This window comes from Rhinolophus sinicus, linkage group LG14, assembly GCF_036562045.2.
Source record: "Rhinolophus sinicus isolate RSC01 linkage group LG14, ASM3656204v1, whole genome shotgun sequence".
NCBI classification, from domain to species: domain Eukaryota; kingdom Metazoa; phylum Chordata; class Mammalia; order Chiroptera; family Rhinolophidae; genus Rhinolophus; species Rhinolophus sinicus.
In genome coordinates, this window is record NC_133763.1 from 2,103,879 (window position 1) to 2,121,971 (window position 18,093).

The 18,093-nt window shown below is 43.0% G+C and overlaps 1 protein-coding gene across 1 annotated transcript; it reads left to right on the top strand.

Annotated features, from left to right (window-relative positions):
* Positions 1-17,023: 17,023 nt before the first annotated feature.
* On the top strand, positions 17,024-17,432 carry LOC109444720 (biogenesis of lysosome-related organelles complex 1 subunit 5). Its single transcript, XM_019726302.2, has 2 exons — positions 17,024-17,228; positions 17,350-17,432. Exons 1-2 carry the CDS (start codon positions 17,024-17,026, stop codon positions 17,430-17,432), a joined length of 288 nt encoding a protein of 95 aa, XP_019581861.2.
* The last annotated feature ends 661 nt before the right edge of the window (positions 17,433-18,093 follow it).

The window sequence follows — 18,093 nt, forward strand, 5'->3', positions numbered from 1 at the left end:
AGACAGGGCGTGCGGATCAGGTAGAGATTCTGGGGAACTTCGTGGTGGTCTCCACTTGATGGCTCCTCTTGAAACGCATCTAAAACGCCTTAGACCAGAGCAGCATGACAAAGGGAGTTATGGTGCTCCCCAGCTCCCTCCCAACCAAAGGAAGGCAGAGATTCAGCTGCAGCAGGGAACAGCTGATGCTAGAGCAAGTTTTCATGTGTCCATTCATCGGCTTTTGTTTATGGGTTTGGCTAGTTCGTTTTTCACATAGAATCAGAGTGTTGTGATAAAGAGCTGGGACTGAGATTCCCAGGGCCTGGGTGCCCACCCCAGCTGGCCAGGAACTTCCCTGAGCGTCAGCATCCTCATTAGTGGACCCTAGAACGGGCATGGATTTGTCATAAGGATTAGGATAATGTGTGTAAGGTGCTTAGAATACTGCTTGGCGTTTCTAAGCATTTAGTAATTATGAGTTAAAAAAAAATGTAGAAATGCAAAATAGATAAAAATTTGTCCTGGGTTCATTAGCTCACAAGTAAATTAAAACTTCGTGAAGGCAGAAACCAGGACTGTCTTGCCCAAAACCTAGCCCAGGGCTTGACATCCAGTGGCCATGTACTCGATACTGTTGAAGGAAGACAGACAAGCAGGAAGGGAGAGATGGGGGAGGAAGGAGACAGGGTGTGGGGTTGAGAGTTTCTAACCAATAGAAAGTGAATTGTTTGAAGGAGGATCCCCTTCTGCCCCATTAAGGACAATGAATTGCTTTTGTCCAAAATGTTTGACTCTCTTCCCCGTGCTGTACATGACTTCCCTGATGACTTATTTATTTCATAACTGGGAGTTTGAGTCAAACCATGGTGATGTTTACCTGAAATGAATAGATAATTATATGGCAATTACATGCCAATGACAAATAATAATGATGAAAATGTTTGATAAAAGCTGAACCGTGTTGCAGATTTCTGGAGGTTCTGGAGAAGTGGAATGGGCATTCCAGCTATTCACAGGCATGTGAGATGCGCTAGGGTGTGGCCTAGACGTACAGAGTCAGTTCTCGTGCCTGATTTGGACTTCCAGCATTCCCACTGCTATCACCCAGTGCCAGCCGGAAGTATCCCCCGTCAGACTCTCGCCATTCTTCTGTTCCTGCCCAGAACACACAAACCTCCTGCAGCCTCAGGGCCTCTCAGCCGTATCTTCTAGCTGCAGTGCTCTCCCCTAGGCTGTGCGTGCGGCAGCTTCTCTCCCCTCACTCAGGCTGCAGCTATCAGTCACCAGCTTGAAGTGGCCATTCATCTATGTACACCGTCCTTCTTAGGTTTTATGAGACACATCATATGTATATTCTTTCTTGTGTTTATCAACATTTATAGTTATTGCCTGATCTGTTTGCTTCCTACAATGAATAAAAGAACGAATGAAGAATTTATCTCTGACTGGATGCCCCAAAGTTACTCTGAACCAGACAAGGCCTGTTGAAGCCAAACATTACTGCCCTTCCTCTTTTCTGAAGGCTGACATCGGGTGGGGTCCCCACATTAAAGTTAAACACAGACTTTTCCAAACAACATATCAGAGAACACTTGTTCATCACCGGCTCACTATTTATAGGGAAATAAAACCGTCATACGAGTTGCAGGAAAGTCATCGACCTAGCACCAGAGTGAATACGGTAATTTCCATCCCTTCCTCTTTCCATTCTTTGGAAGGCATCTGCTTGCTCGCATGGTATGCATATTGAAATCCTAATTCAGGAATGAAAATCTGAAACCAAGCTATCTGCTTTTGTGTACTCTGGCAATGCCTCATTAAAAATAATCCAAGAATGAAAATGTGAGCTAAGCCGTTTGCTTTTTTAAACACTGAACGTGTGGATCCTGAAATTCCACTGAGCAGGCATTTACTCTCCACAAAGATAAAAGTTCCTACTGACCTTGACTTGTTCAGGTATCTGACAATATGAGAGCCTCCCAGATAGGTTCACTCTGAACTGATAGAGTTTGAACGAAATGATCTTACAACCACAGCACCCTATTGTAACACATTAAATAACACGGAGATTGGAATAGCTTTTAGGCGAACATTTCAGACCTGGGGCTCTGCTATCACAGTGCCCTGAGTTTGAGAGCTGATTCTACCCCTTACACACCATGTATCATTGGGAAAGTTACTTATCTGAGTCCCCCGTTTCCTTATCTATAAAATAGGGATGATAAACTCCTGCATTAAGTTCTTGTCAGAGTTAAACATGGTATGGCACGGAGAATATTTACTATCATAGCTTTCTCAGTACACATTAGCTGACGCAACAATCATGATTGTTGTTAAAATTGCTATTGGCTCTTTGAATTCAAATGGATTTGCTGGGTCCTTGAATCCAACCTTCAATGAAGTTCCAGGAATCTCCTCTAAATTATTTACAAGCGGTCATGCAGACGCTCATGCAATTACAAAGGAGATTCTTCCATTTTTCACAACTCCAATTCTTTGAAAATAATTCTGTGAGCTTTAATCTGTCTTCCTGTCTCCTGTGGGTCCTGGTTCTGTCCGTTCAACAGAATTGGAGGAAACGAGCAGCCCTGCACTGTCGCTTTATATCTTTGAAAGTCGCTGCTTTCCTTCCCTTCTCCCACCACCCACTGTGCTGCCCACATCTTCATAGTGAGCTGAACGCCCCCAGTGCCTCGCCTGACAGGACTCAGTCTCCTGGCCTCTGTTCTCTACACAACTCCGCTCAGCCAATGCTCTTCTGACCCACAGCTGGACAAAACCGAACAAGAGACTTCAGAATTTGTCTGGGGAGAGCAGTGACCCGGACCATGACATTCCCTTTCCTGGACGCTGCCATTTCTCTTGATGCAGGATAAGAACGCCTTAGCTTTTGTTGGCTCACACCTTGGCCTCATATTGAGCTTGCTCTCAATTCAAATACCCAAGTCTTTTTCATGTGAATTCCTGTTAAGCCAGCTCTCCCTGCATCCTGTATTAGATTCAGCCCAGAGTTCCAGTCTGACGAAATCTTTCTGAATCCCTCATCTTTCTTTGAGAATATTAACTGTCGCTTCCAGCTTTGTGACAGCAACAAATGCGCTCAGCCAGCCTCATGTGTCTTCATTTATGTTGTTGATGAGACTATCAAAAAGGATCTAGCCGTGGGCAGACCCTGTGACCATTCGGGGGCTGTCCCTTCAGGTGGAAAGGAGTCCGTGCATTAACCTTCTCTGCCTACAACGATTCTACTCCGTGAATCACCCTAATTACACTGTCACCCACTTCCTGCTCTTACATGCAGGATGCTGCTGTCACAGAATGGAAGAGCCACAGAATGGAGTATCATGGGCTTTGGAACCAAATATAACTGGGTTCAAATCCCGACTTCGTCATTTACTACCTGTGAGACGTTGGGCCAGTTACTTAACCTCTTTGAACAATTCTTTCCTACTTTACAAGATTGTTTTTCATTAGTCGGCTGGTTCCGTGAAGAAGGGGGTCATACTGATGTATGTGTCTCCAATTTGATTTGAGGAGAAAGCTTTCACTATTACGTATTACCTCATCTGTGGGTTTTCATAGATGCCTTCTATCAAGTTGGGGACATTTCTTTTTATTCCTGGTTTGTTGATTTTTTTAAAATCATTAAAGGGTGTTGGATTTTATCAAAGGCTTTTCTGCATCTATTGAAATGATCATGTGGTTTCTTTGCTTTAGTCTATCAATATGGTTCATTATATTGATTGATTTTTATATGTTGAAACAACCTTGCATCCTAGAATAAATCCTACTTAGTCATGGAATATAATCCTTTTTCTTTTTAATGTTGTTGGATTCCATTTACTAGTAACTCAATGAACCAATACTTTCCAAATGGCAAAAGATAATATTACAAAATCATGCCTGGGTAAACAACCTATTTAAAGTACAAGATAGGCCATTTATTTTAATGTAACAAAGTGTGAAAAACTTATAAGTATACTTTTAGATTCTACATTTAAGCTAATCTTTAAAAATCTGTTGAGTTTAAGGGTAATATTAAAAAGTAACCATAATTATATGAAAAGGCTATTAAAATGTGGACAGTTCTGTTTTAACATGTTTTGAAAGGTACCACATGCATTATCGTATTTATTCATTCCTTAATCATTTAACTGTGTAAAACAATGCTACCAATTTTATTAGATTCCTATCTGTCTTTTAAATTAGATTCCTACTTGCTTTTTATGTGTCACTGGGAAATTTATGAGTATTCCATCCTTAACCTTATTTTCCTAACAGCCTTGTGGTCATTAACATTAAGGTAAAGTTCACCTAACATAAAATTAATTGTTTTAACCATTTTAAAGTATACAATCAAGTGCTTTTTAGTCCATTCACCGCTATGTAATTCCAGAACATTCTCACCATCTTCAAAAGAAACTCAATACCTACGAAGCAGTCACTGCCCATGGCCCCACCCCACCAGCACTGGCAATCACTAATCTGCTTTCTCTGGATTTGCCTGTTCTGGACACTTCATATAAATGGAATCATATAACATGTGGCCTTCTGGGTCTGGCTGCTTTCACTAAGCATGATGTTCTCAGGTTTGTCCATGTTGCAGCGTGTGTCAACCCTTTACTCCCTTTGATGACAGAATAATAATCTATTGTATGAATATATGACATTGTGTTTATCCACTGTTGTCCATCAGTTGATGGACATTTGGGTTGTTTCCATTCTTTGGCTATTATGAATAATTCTGTAGTAAACACTGAGTTTCTTTTTTCAGTTCTCTTGGGTTCTCTATACCTACGAGTAGGCTTGCTGGGTCACATGGTAATTCTGTTTAACTTTTGAGGATTAGCCCTATAATTGTTCTCACAACAAAATCAAGAGCCAGACCTTAACATCCCCATGTGACAAATGATGCACTGCGGTCTGGAAAGGTTAGTCACTTACTCCAGGTCACAGAGCTACAGACCGGCAAAACTTGGACTCAAAACTGGCCTGAAGACCAGAGTCTGCCATTCCAGCACTTCCCGCAATAAGAGGACTCAAAGTTGGCGCCTCCCAAACGGTATAGAAATCCAAACCATAAAAGGGGACTAGCCAAACCAAGAATGGTTGAGTCACATTCAATCTGTAAAGTGCCCAAGGACAGTTCACTGAAGAACCATCAATTTGCATGAAAAATCGATGCATGGTTTGTGACATGAAAAGAGAACAGAAGCCCCAGATCCATGCCCCTCCTTCTATACAAAACAGAAAAGGTTTTATCCAATACCTTATAAAAGTCTCTTTAGAACTTTTATTTGCAGCATATTTTAGGAAGCATGACACAAATAGGCAAGTGTGAAATAGCACAGTGGTGAAAATTCAAGATGGGTGTGTGAATTTTCATCCAGGTGCAGTGTAGTGAGGGGGTGTCACTCCTTCCCTTTGCCAGGGTGCTAATGTCACGCCACTCCTGAGGCCAGCGTCCCCCCTGGTTAGTGAAGGGAGTGATGGTCCCTGGGGACAAGGTCTCCACACAGAAGAGTCAGCTCTGCTCTGAGAGAAACTTAGTTGCACAACCACAAACAACACTTGAACTTGGCCAGACATCATTAAAGTTCACATCCCTTCATCAATAAAGGGATTATGAAAGAGAGTGCGGGTGACCTGGAACCCACAAAAAGCATCTGTTGGAAAAAAACAGCCTACTTGCCCGGGTTTAAACGAGGAGCTGTCATTCGTGGAAGTAAAGTACAGTAACCACACAATTTATCACCCAAACTGGTGCTCCTTGAGGGAGGTGTTGACAAATACTCTGGGATAAGGGGCATGAACTGGCCTCCTACACTTTAGCTATGAGCATTGTCTCTGTCAGAAGAAGACAGATGTCTAGAGTGTACACACACACACCATGTGGTGTCGCCCGCTCTCCGGGACCATTTTGGCTGAAGGAAGTCTTTCTATGTATCAGCACCAACTACAAACATGGCCGATCGTCTGGTAACAGAGATCCATGTGGACAGAGAGCAAGAGGTGTGTTCTGCTTCACCTTTTGTCCCAAGAGCATGAGCTCTGAGACAAGAAGGTGAGGATACAGACTTTGCCCTCTCTCCTGTGGTCTCCTAGCATTTTCTTCACATCTACACACTAGCACTTAGCAAGACCTGTGGCCCTTTCACACCAGCACCTCCCTCTGCCAGCACCTCCAGAATAAATCTCACATCTCCCCATCTCTGGGGCCCAGCCTTAAAGCACAGAGCTGCACAGTCTTCCGTAAATGTCAAGTGAGGTGAACGGAAGTGGTAGGATCGAGGCTCATAACCACAGGGCTTACTGCATGGGCGAACATCAAGCTTAAGAAATGAATTTTCCCTCTTGGTTATTGAAAACAAAACCGATTGAGTTTCAGGAAGAGCCTCCCATGAAAATCTGAGTGCTGGTAACCTTTGTTTCTACTTTGCTTTCCTTTCATATGCAAATGTGAGAGTGGAAGTAAAATAGACCTTTTTAGGTTTGCTCCAACATTAACAAAGGCTGAAAAGCAGCTCTGGCTTGGCGGGTACACGCTGGTCCCTGCAGGGCCTTCTTGGTTACTTCGGCTCTGTTCCACCCACAGGCCAGCAGCGTTACCAGGCTATTTCTGTGCCCGCTGAGCAGAAACCATGGCAGTGTTTCCTAAGATGACCGGAATGGTAAATATTCTTTTTGAACTTGTTCTGCCTGCCATACCTTTCTTTCTTCTCAGCCACCATGGAATCAGAGTGCTAAATAAAGAGCTTACATGTGGCTTTCAGCAGCCAAATCCACTGTTTATTTCAACTCCAGGAATATTCTTTGGCTAGAGGCTCTGGGAGTGCATGGGCTGGTAGCTCACCTACGACAGATAACGACACACTTGCAGGATGGTCTGTGGACAGGATTCCACTGGCGCTGGGATGCATTCTTTTTAGGACACATATACCTGTGTTTTTGAGAACAACTATGGGAGAGTTGAGGCATCATGTTGTTTTTGGAATGAGGTGGGATATAAATAAACAGAAAACCATGCAGAGTTCCATCTCAGATATTTGTTTACAAGGAACAATCTGATGCCTCCAATCCATCCCCCTCATTGCTGCCAGCGTTATTTTCCTAAAGGGAGACACTGACCCTCTCGCTGCGACACCCGCCAATTCTCTCCTGTCCATCAGTTCACATTTCTTACCTCCATTTCCCAGGCCTGGGACACAGTTCTCACCACTCTGTGACATGCTCTTTCCAGTACTATACAGTGACATAGACTAATGACAAATGTGGCCCCAATTCCCTCCCCTCCACACTCTGTTACGTGCTGGGAGGCATCGACCAATGTCCCCACTCCATCGATCTGCACTGGCCTGTGACTGGCTTTGCCTTGGGGAATGTGATGGTGTGCTTGTCCCACGTACAGTGCTCAGGAGACCTGCATGCTTCTGCTCTCTCTTAGAACTCTGCTTCTGCCCTGAAAACCAGCTCAGACCAGTTTGGTGAAAGACAAGATTTCACACAGAGCAAAAACAAGTCGTGCCAGCTGAGGCCATCGCAGACCAGCCAGCTCCCAGCCACAAGCCAGTTGATCACAGATGCATGAGTGAACCCTGCTCAGATGGGCAAAATGCCACCATGTCCATGAATGCCACCCAGTTATCCACAGATTCATGATACGTAGTAAATGAGGGTTGTCTACACCACTGGATTGGGGGTGATTTGTTACACAGCTTTAGTGTGGCCAAAGATAACTGATACTCAACCCAACAGTCTTTAAAAAACATTCCTTCACTGTTTTTTAAAGATGCTGTTTTCTCTGCTTAGACTAAGTCTCAATTCGGTCCATCATCATTAATACGTCACCCACATTCCTCACCATTCATGTCCCTCGTCAGCCAGAGACAATCCTATTTACTTTTCAACGTGCCCCTGCCAAACTCAACAGTGGGGTGAAGGATGGAAATCTCCCTTCTCTCGTACCTCTCAAACTTACTCACTCGCTCCTCATGTTTCTTAGTACTTTGCAACTATCCATTTACCAGTGGTCATGTTACACTGCGTTTATTCTTTTTTGTCTCCTTTACTAGAATGTAAGCTCCTTGAGAGGAGAGACCATGCCATTCCCTTTACGGCAGCCCGGGCCCTAAGTCAAGACTACACGTTTTAGTTGCACATCTGTATTAATTTTCTACTAAGAGTTTGTTTCTTATCAGTGAATCTCTACATTCATAAAATAAAGATATGGAAATATGACACAATGCAAGTGAGGACCATATTTAAGTTTCTTTTCCGTCATGTATTAGCACTCAGCCCAGCATTGAGAAAACAAAAAGCAGGCCCTAATTCAACCTATAAAAGAGATGGGTTAAGGGCTTCATAAAGATCTATGGGATAGGTAACCCCCAAGTGATCAAATTGACCAAATTCTGACTTCATTCAAAAACCAGAAAGTATATTCTTATTAGAGTGAGGAGTACATTGAAGGAGGAGGATATGGGGGAAAAGGGTGGGGAAGGGTTCATCGTATAGTAATTCTGTCTTGGCAAACGTGTTTGATTACTACCGTGTTTCTCCGCAAATAAGGCCTAGCCAGGCAATCAGCTCTAATGTGTCTTTTGGAGCAAAAATTAATATAAGATCCAGTATTATATTATATTATATTATATTATATTATATTATATTATATTATATTATATTATATTATATTATATTATATTATATTATATTATATTATATTATATTATATTATATTATAGTAAAGACCCAGTCTTATATCATAGCAAAATAAGACTGGGTCTTATATTAATTTTTGCTCCAAAAGACGCAGTAGAGGTGATTGTCTTGTTAGGTCTTATTTTTGGGAAACACGGTATATACTCACAGAGCACAGTTTTGACCAGGAGAGATGACTTGATAAGTTCACGAAGTGGACTGAATTTGTTTGAATGTCACAATGTGCTCGCTCCTTTTTCATGGCACCCATGTTAAGCAAGTGCTTTTGGGTGCATGGAATAAAGACAAAGACTCCATCAAGACAGCTCAAGTGATGGCGGATGGTTGTAAAGACATGAAGGGAAGGCCAACCGGATCCTTATTTGAAACACTCTGAGGGCAGGAACCCCTGGACAGCAGCGTCACAGAGCAGGGACCCGGGAGGGAGACGACCATGTGACCTGTCCGGCCCACTGGAGGAGCCCACGTGTTCTGCCCTCAGCTCCAGTCTAGCATCCTGGTACTGTCCTCTCCTACCTACTCCACCTTCCCTGCCCCGAGACCTCTGCTCACACCCACGTCACATGCTCAAGACCCTGGCCTGCCTCCCTCGTGGCCTTTCTCAGATGGCCCGTCAGCTTCTGCTCCCCCGTCCGAGTATTGTCCAGCTTCACATTCCTGAATTCCAATTGCTGAGAGAAAGAGCTGATTTTTGGCTAGGGCTTCCCACAGCAGGTCTCCCAGCAGCGATGGGTCAGCCCTGAGACTGGCTACCTCAGTCCCCTGCAAAGAGATGCTGTGCCAGCATAACATCAAAGAATGACACGTCTCCTCTGGGGTCTTAACTGGTCATCATTAGCTTAGACTTTGTTTCAAAGAGAAGAACAGGAACAAAATTTTAAGATTGTTAACTTTAAACAAAAATGGACTTTTTTTTTTTTTACAGCAATTTTAGGTTCACAGCAAAATTGAGCAGAAAGTAGAGTCCCATGTGTCCTCTGCCCCAGACACAAAGTCTCTCTCACTATCCACGTCCCTCTCCAAAGTGGTACATTTGTAATAATCAACGAAACTTGACAGCTCATTTCTTCTCAGGGCTGAGTACTAGTCCATTGCCTGGATGGCCCACAGTTTACCCATCACCTACCGAAGGGCATCTTGGTAGCCTCTGAATTTTGGCAATTCTGAATAAAGCTGCTATGAACATCTGTGTGCAGACTTTTGTGTAGACGTGTTTTCAATTCATCTGGGTAAATACCAAGGCATTGCTAGGTCATATATAAGAGTATGCTTAGTTTTGTAAAAAACTACCAAACCGTCTTCCAGTTGGTGGGCTTTGAAACTTTCTCCTCTCAAAGTGATGACACTGTCTTCTCTGAAGCACGGCATTCACAATCATGTAAAATGACTCCGCTGTGCTCTTGTCAGTCTATGCAAATCCTCTTCCACTGCCATTCTTGCTCTTTCTCTTGTTCTTCACAGCAATCTCGCTGTCTCCATACCTTGCCCACCACCATCAACCACGCAAGAGTGACTTCACAGAAAACGAGGATATCGGGCTCCACCCTCTTTGACTACTTGGCCCTTCCTAGCTGCAAAGTTATCTGTCCCCGTCCATCTTTTTGTCACACACACAAAAAGACTAAATGTAACCCACTGCTAGATTCTACACCCTGTGCTGGAACTTTAAAACATGATAGTATTTAAGCCTCACAAGTGTCCCCTGCAGTTGGTGCTTATCACCACTGTTTTACAGATAAAGGAACTAGACCTGAGATGTTGGAGACTGGTTCACGCCATCATGGTGGGACCCATTCCTCTGGAAGGTGACTTACCTTCGCACAGCAGGGTCCTAATAATTAATACCTGCCAACACGTTATCAGCGCATGACACAAATAAAGTAACTAACAATGTAAAGTTATACACACAGAAGAGGGCATTGCTCTGACAATATTACCTTAGATTGTGTTAGCTCATCATTTACCTTCCAATGGATTTGGCTGGCCTTTTTTCACCTGTCTCTCTTTGGTCAGAAGCAAACTCAGCGTTATATAAATATACGATCACATTTCCCACAAGACAAGGTGGTCAGAGAAAGCCAGGGGTGATGATATGATACTGGACATTAAATAAGCCTGAAGCCAGACTTAAATTTCAAGTGGAGCCATGTCTCCTCTGAGACAAATGGCATCATGGCCCATAGGGCTTTTTAGACTCTGGGTTCAGTCCTGAATCCTGAGTGATGGCTCCAAATGGCCACTTAGAAGTCCAAGACCAGAAAGAGCTTCTCTGAATTCTAGAGTCATGGCACTGAATCTAAGACCACAATTGATGGATTGTGCGTTTGCTGACTTGGCCATTTTCGCAATGATGATTTAGGGTGATCAACTTTCCACTCTTCCTTTCCTCTGAGATTTATGGAGAATATTTTTATTTGGGGAGAGTTTCCTCACTTAAAGAGAAATGACGCCTAGCTTTAGTGCCACTGACCTCAGGACTGGTTCAGAAACACACCACAGAGTTTAATATTTTTTCCATGATAATCATATTAAAAGTATCGCAACCAAAAAAATGTAGAATAAATTGCCCCTAATATATTCATAACTAATTCTAAACTAAAGTGAAAGCTGAATACAGAATTTACAAATTATCTAAATTCTGTGTCTCCCTATTGTTTTTATTTGGCTATTATCCAGTTACTCAAAACTGCACAAAGAATGAAGAAATAGGGGGGGAAATTTTGCATATGCTTTTCAAAAAGAAAAGAACTTGAAATTAAGATGACTGCATTCCAGTTAGTTCTGCATTAAAATTTTCATCTTTGTTCTTTATTCCTGTTACCCTCTGGTAAAGGAGCTTAGAGGGGTTTCTTTCTTTTAGTATATATCTAAGTTTGTGTTCTAAAATTTAAATCAAGTCATATAAAGATGGATTTCAGTGGGCACACAGTTTCCCTTTACAAAATTAAAAAAAATGAAATGACAAAAAATATAGAGAAATCATTGGAATGATTCAGAATTCTTATTTTCATTTTTGGTGATAAGATCAGTAATCTACCTAATTTGTCACAAAGGAGATTTCAGTCTGTACATGAGTAAGTAAATTTGGAACTACACTTTCACCCCTTTGCTGACACCTAGTTACTTGGCCTTGAACCCTTGCCCTTGGAGTTCTGCCTCAGTTCCAGGCCATTGCGTGGCCATCATGCCTGAGTACAGCAGTTGTCTATGGCTTTCAAACATTGCCCAGGTCAGATTCTCTCTGCCCCGCTACGCGTCCCCTCCAGTGACCTTCAGCCAGCCTGGTCCTGGCATTTACATAAGAACAGGATATTCAAACAACCCTGAGCATGTTTGAAGTTGACGCTCAGTGCCCAGTTACTTCGGGCACTTTGTAGAACTGCTCCATCTTTAAAGTGTCAGACAGGTGTCATGGACAGACCATCCAAGAGTGTCAGGAGCCATTCAAGTATTATTTGCAAAGTCAAAGCCCTTTAGTGATGTTATTCATGGAACACAATCCCCAAGCTTGCAGGTCATCTGGTCCAACTCTCTCTAATTCAAGAATCCCTTCTCCATCATTTGTGGATGGAAGGAAGAGAGGGAAGAGCATGGAATTCGTGGAATCAGAAGACCTGGGCCTGAGTCCTGACTCCAGCTCATTCAACTCTTATGTCGCCTTTGATCTTGGGCAAAGTGCAAACCATCAGAAGCTCAATTACAAGTAGGTGGGTACATAGTAGGTGCTTAGTAAGTAATCCTGACTGAGTGAGCATGACCATCTCTCAGAGTGGCACTTGCAGTTTCCAAGTCATTCTCTTCATCTCAGCTAGGCTCTCCGACACTCGGTGCTGTGTGTCTGGGATTCCCTTAGGATCTCTCTCACCATTTCACTTGATTAACTTGTACCTGTCTAAGGAAAGCTCTCCTGTTGAGAGCCCTCCACCACAGCCGCCTGTAGTCTAAGGAACCACTTTTAACCCACCTGTGCTTATGTCCATCACTGAACCGACTGTGGTGCAATCATGTCTCCACGTACATCTGCCTGCTACTCTGTGAGTTCCCTGAGGATCAGGACTGTGTTTTATCCCTTCAGTCCCATACAAGTGTGTGACTAATGACATGGCTGAGTCCCGTTTGAAAAGCCCATCAGGCTTGAGTGACTTTCCAGGTATTGCACGTTGCTTCCTGCACAACCCAGCTCAGCTTTGTGATACCTGTAAAGCTCTAAGCTCTACCCTCATGATTGTAATTCAATCCTATACCATGTTAAGCCCCTGTGGAACCAAGGCCAGAGTCTCCACAGTGCTTCCAAGATTCAGGATGCTGCTAACAGCATCACCTCTCCTGCCTGAGGGCTAACCTTACTGTGGTACCCACCCGTGTGCTCTCCTGGGAGAAGTCTGCTGACCTCCCAACACTCAAACCATTCCTCCCCTCTCTGCTCTTCCCCATCCCCTCCTCATTTGTCAGTACCCACCTCAGACTCTCCTATCCTAACCATCTCTACTCCTCTTGTCCTGCAACAGACTACCAGGCAAGTTAAATTGCCCCAGCCCCTCGGATATTTAGACAGACATCTAATATGTGCATACATCTGACTGGAGTGGCCTGTCATGCACTGACTACCTGCAACTGTTGGACTTGCCATCAGCCTGCTTCCATGTATCCCACACCGCATATTTATCCAGGTGATATCTGGTCCAGAAAAGGGAAATATTGGGACATTAACACCTACTCCAAGTGGCCATCTCCCCTGGGGCGCCCCCTTGTGGCAAGTGGCAACTGCTCCCCTATTTCCTGTAGAGTCCCACAAGGAACGCACAAGGGGTTCTAATTTCTCCCCACCATCCTCAGCACTTGTTATTTTCTGGGGTTTTTTGTTTTGTTTTGCTTTGCTTTTAATAATAGCCGTCGAGTGGGTGTGAAGTGTATATTTTTTCAAAGAGGGCCCCGAAACGTGGGTCTCCCCTGGAGTTCAACAGTTCCTTGGTGCAGAACTGAAAGTCCACATCGGAGCGCTGCTGCTCGGAAATTCCCTGTGTGCAATTATGGTCTTATCAGTATAGTAAACTCCCGACTGTTCTCTTTGTCTAATGCTCACTCATGCTCAGCAAGTGATTTCATGGTCTCGTAAAGCTGTAAGTCAAAGAAAGTCTCTGGATATTGCTTTAGACAAATATCTGTATTAAATGGATTCTCTCTACTGCTGACAAGATCGTGGTGCCCCAAAGGGTAAGAGTGAATTGATGGCCTGTGTTTTAGGGTGCTGCCTTCTCCGGGCTGGTTTCTGCTTGGGTGTGCTTCAGAGAACATTCAAGCCTGCAATATTTGGGATCCTGTTCCTTGGTGGGCCTTAGGGTTCATAGAAAGTCTAAAACTGTACCTGAAATGTGTGCGTGCGTGCGTGCGTGCGTGTGTGTGTGTGTGTGTGTCTGAGAATACATGCGTTTTCAAGGGACACAGCACAACTTCTATCAGAATCTCAGAGGAGTCCATGACTGAAAAAGAATTAAGAATGACAGATCTGGAAGGCTGGAGGCACCAGAGCCATTATTAAGCTAGAGTTTTCAGTTTGGGAAAAGAAATAGATTTTTTAAGAAATACAAATTGTGATATAAGTTCAGGACTTAGGCATGCCAGAAGCCCAATTACTAACACGAAGCTACAGAGTCAGCTAAGCAGCTCTAAGTGTCACTGAGCCTGGCAGGAGAATTGAAATCTCCTTTAAAGCCCCTCTGCCTGACACTGGGTTGAGCCAGGGCCTGTGGCTCAATCTTAGGGGTGGCAGTAACGTCCTAACAGCTGGGGCTACACCAAGAGGCACGGGGGTCACTGTACTGAGTCACTGTGTACATGGGGGTCACATCTCCCATGTGAGATGCAGACACCAAAGCTGACAGGAGAACCAGGACGTCTAATTAAAAATTCCCAAAGGACCTGGAATAACGTGAAAACAGGAAAGTAACCTCAAAGATCCATTTAAACACAACAAATGTGCCATGTCTGCTTGCACTTATTTTTGTGTCTTGCCCGGATAAAATAAAATTTTAAATTATGCCCCTTCCCTAGAAGACAGAAAAAAAAAAATCCTGACAAAAGATAAGAAATAAATATTGTCTAAGAAAAGAAAGAAAACCCAAGACCCAAATGAAAAACAGTTTATCTGGTCATATTGTAGAGAGAGGATTTATCATTTTCAAAAAGTTGAAGTGGCTTTCCATTTAGTCTGTATAAATAAAAAGCATTTCTACTTTTATAAGCATGCCCAGTCAGGAGGAACTGAGAGATGGTTACTGAGTTCCGCACTATAGAAATGCACTAGGATATTTCACTCCCTAGCTACAATAAAATCGCCCAAGGTCACCACAAGGATCCCATTTCCTGTATTCAAACAATTTTTAAAAAATAGAAAAAAATGTAAATAAATTTAGAGATTTTTAAAGAACCTCTGAGTTTGGTTTTTGTTGTTGTTGTTGTTTTTGTCCTGGGAGGGAATTTCTAAGTCTGGAGGGCTTTCATTTGGATTCCTCTGAGTTTCCCTGTCCCCATGACAACCACTGTCACCACCATTCTTGTCCCCAGAAGTGTGAACAAGCCTGAACAAAGCCTACTTCTATTTAGTCCCCTTGAAGAGCTGCGATAGGCTAGGATTTTCAAGCAGAAGAGAAAACAATGCAAATAAACACAGAACACACAAAGCAGAGCTCCTGATGGGCTTATAAGTTACAGATTTTACATACAACCATCCCTAGAGCAGTCTCCACCCCTCTGTACACCATCCAGTCCTAAGGAAGTGGTGCCGCTTCACACATATAGTCAGGACGCCTTCCCTTTCAGTTCCCAGCCTGGTTGCAAAGGGTCAGTGCACATTACTCCCCGCCACACAGGAAATGGACACCTTAACCTCTATGCAGCCAAAGCCCAGAGGTCGTAACTCAGATGGTCATATGTAGTTGGCTACTTTACTGAACAGTAATCCTACCCTCTATATACAGACTATAGCAATTTCTTAACCTTAAGGAAACACAACTTCTAATCAATAAGAAATAGATTAATGTGAGTAACAAGTGGGTGGTGGATGGAGGCCATTGAGATCAATCCATCATCATGCCAGGGTGCCCATTTATTTCCCTTTCAAGTAAAGAATGAGAGTATGCTTTAAAAAAATAAATAAACACAGCTCATTTTTTCCCTGTTAAGCATAATTCATGCAACATCTCAAGTTTGAGTACCTATGTCATGCGAGGGACCCTCAGAAACTGCTCTGGCCAAAAATCTCTCCTTCGCTAGTCTGTACTAGCCGGTGACTTTCCATGGATGGAAAAACCTCCCTTCATTCATGGCCCTTTGAGTTTAAAATTGCCATATAAAACACAGATGTGACTGAAAGACATTAACATATTAAACCATTTCCTGCCATTAATTCACTGATGCTACTTGGTTTCAAAATGGCTAACTAGCCAAGGTTAGACAAACTTGGGTAAGGGTTTTTTGGGTCACAATTTCATCATTTTATATGCAAAATCAGAACCCTATTAGGCTGTTGCTCTGCAATTCCCTTTTTACCCTTAAAATATCATAACAGCCGTGGCCTAGTATCGTTATTTCATCCATCCATTTTGAAATGCCTGCTCTTATAAACTCTGATTCAATTAGCATCTTTGTACATACATTTCAAATTGCTCTTGTTACTTTTTCAGTAGCCATGACTTGCAAAAATGATAATTTGGGGCCCAATTCTACGTCCATTAATAATTCAAGTAAGTACTATAAACAAATGCTTATAGCACATTGTGTCTCCATAAATCGTATTGTCAATGTTCTGAATTTTGCCCCCATCCCTATGGTTCCTCATTGCTTTGGTTTTCATTTTCCTTCACGATGGTCCTCTAGAGCATCTTTCACACTCTATTGGCCACACTAAAAAGCCACCTTTTGGAGGCAAAGGGGAGAAGGTGACCTCTCTATGTTCCACATGAGAAAAGACACAGAGGGCTTCTCCCCTCCTCAACTGTGTGGATTAACGAGTTCTGCTCAAAGCTGCAATTCTTCCCCGGAGTTGCTAGAAGCAGGCTGCCCGCTGGACACTGGCCCTGCCCATTCTACTGGCTGAATCCTGCCAGCAGGGGCCTAGCAAGGATAGAGGGTCAAGCCCGTTCAGTCAGATTGTCGCCTTTCCCAGTCTCTCGTGTTTTCTTTGTCTGTGTGCCCCGAGATGATGGCCACCGTTGTTCTCCATGAATTTAAGAATAAATGGACAAGTCCAGACTATATCAAAGGGAAAAGGGAGGAAGTTTTTTGCTTTAACTATTACAAGTGGATTGGGACAGAGCTGGTTGGGATGAATGGCGGAGGGATGGAGACCACTGTGGGTGGCGAGGCCACCGTGGGCAGCAGCGACAAGAGGAGGGATGTGCTAGGGACTATGTGCTCGCCAGCACACCTCATTATCAAGGGCCTTGGAGGAATTCAGTCACGGCTTTTACATCACAGACCAGTTATTCAAGGCGAAACCTGTTATTTTGTGAAAGAATTAGAAGAAAAACGTGGCCTTTGAGAATTGCGAGTTCTTGAAAATTTGAGGAACATGATCCATGAAAGAAATGAACACACTCTTCCCAAATGTAGAGAAACAATGCAAGACAATTTAAACCAAGTTCTCCACAGATGGCAAGCAGCTACTGACTCAGTCTGTAGACTTCAAGAGCAGGAGAAGGAACGGAAAAAGATTTATAATGACCGTTTACTAGCTAATGAAAAACAGTGTATCATCCAGTGGGAGGGTTTCATGAAAGAATAACACAACAAACAGGCTGAAATGGATGAAGAGCGCAGAACAGCTATGAAGAGGCTTAAAGAACAATATGCCGAAATGGAGAAGGTCCTAGCAAAATTTTCAACCTTGTGAGAACTTGAACCACAGCAACCGTGTTTCCCCTAAAATAAGACCTAGCTGGACCATCAGCTCTAATGCATCTTTTGGAGCAAAATTAATATAAGACCCGGTATTATATTATATTATATTATATTATATTATATTATATTATACCCGGTCTTATATTATAGTAAAATAAGACCGGGTCTTATATTAATTTTTGCTCCAAAAGATGTATTAGAGCTGATGGTCCAGCTAGGTCTTATTTTCGGGGCAATGGAGAATGACAAACTGATGAGAAAACATTGACTTCCCCCAAAAAACGATTCCCACCAAACCATTTAGCTTCTGTTTCAAGCTTAGCAGTATATTCAGTGGCACTCATATCAGAAGAAAGGAACTTCTACTGGAGTCTTCATTAAATGTTTAACAGCAGAAGAGTGCTATATTTTTTCAGTTTTAAGTGCCTACATATGATGATTTGAACAGAGAGGAGTAGGAGGAAAAATCAGATAAATATACTCTTGGTTAATCAG

What these genes read in the sequence shown, in the direction of transcription:
- LOC109444720 (XM_019726302.2), top strand. Translation starts at nt 17,024, where the DNA reads ATGAATGGCGGAGGGATGGAGACCACTGTGGGTGGCGAGGCCACCGTG. An exon ending in GAAAGAATTAGAAGAAAAAC is followed by an intron (nt 17,229 to 17,349) that starts GTGGCCTTTGAG and finishes AGTTCTCCACAG; the next exon opens with ATGGCAAGCAGCTACTGACT.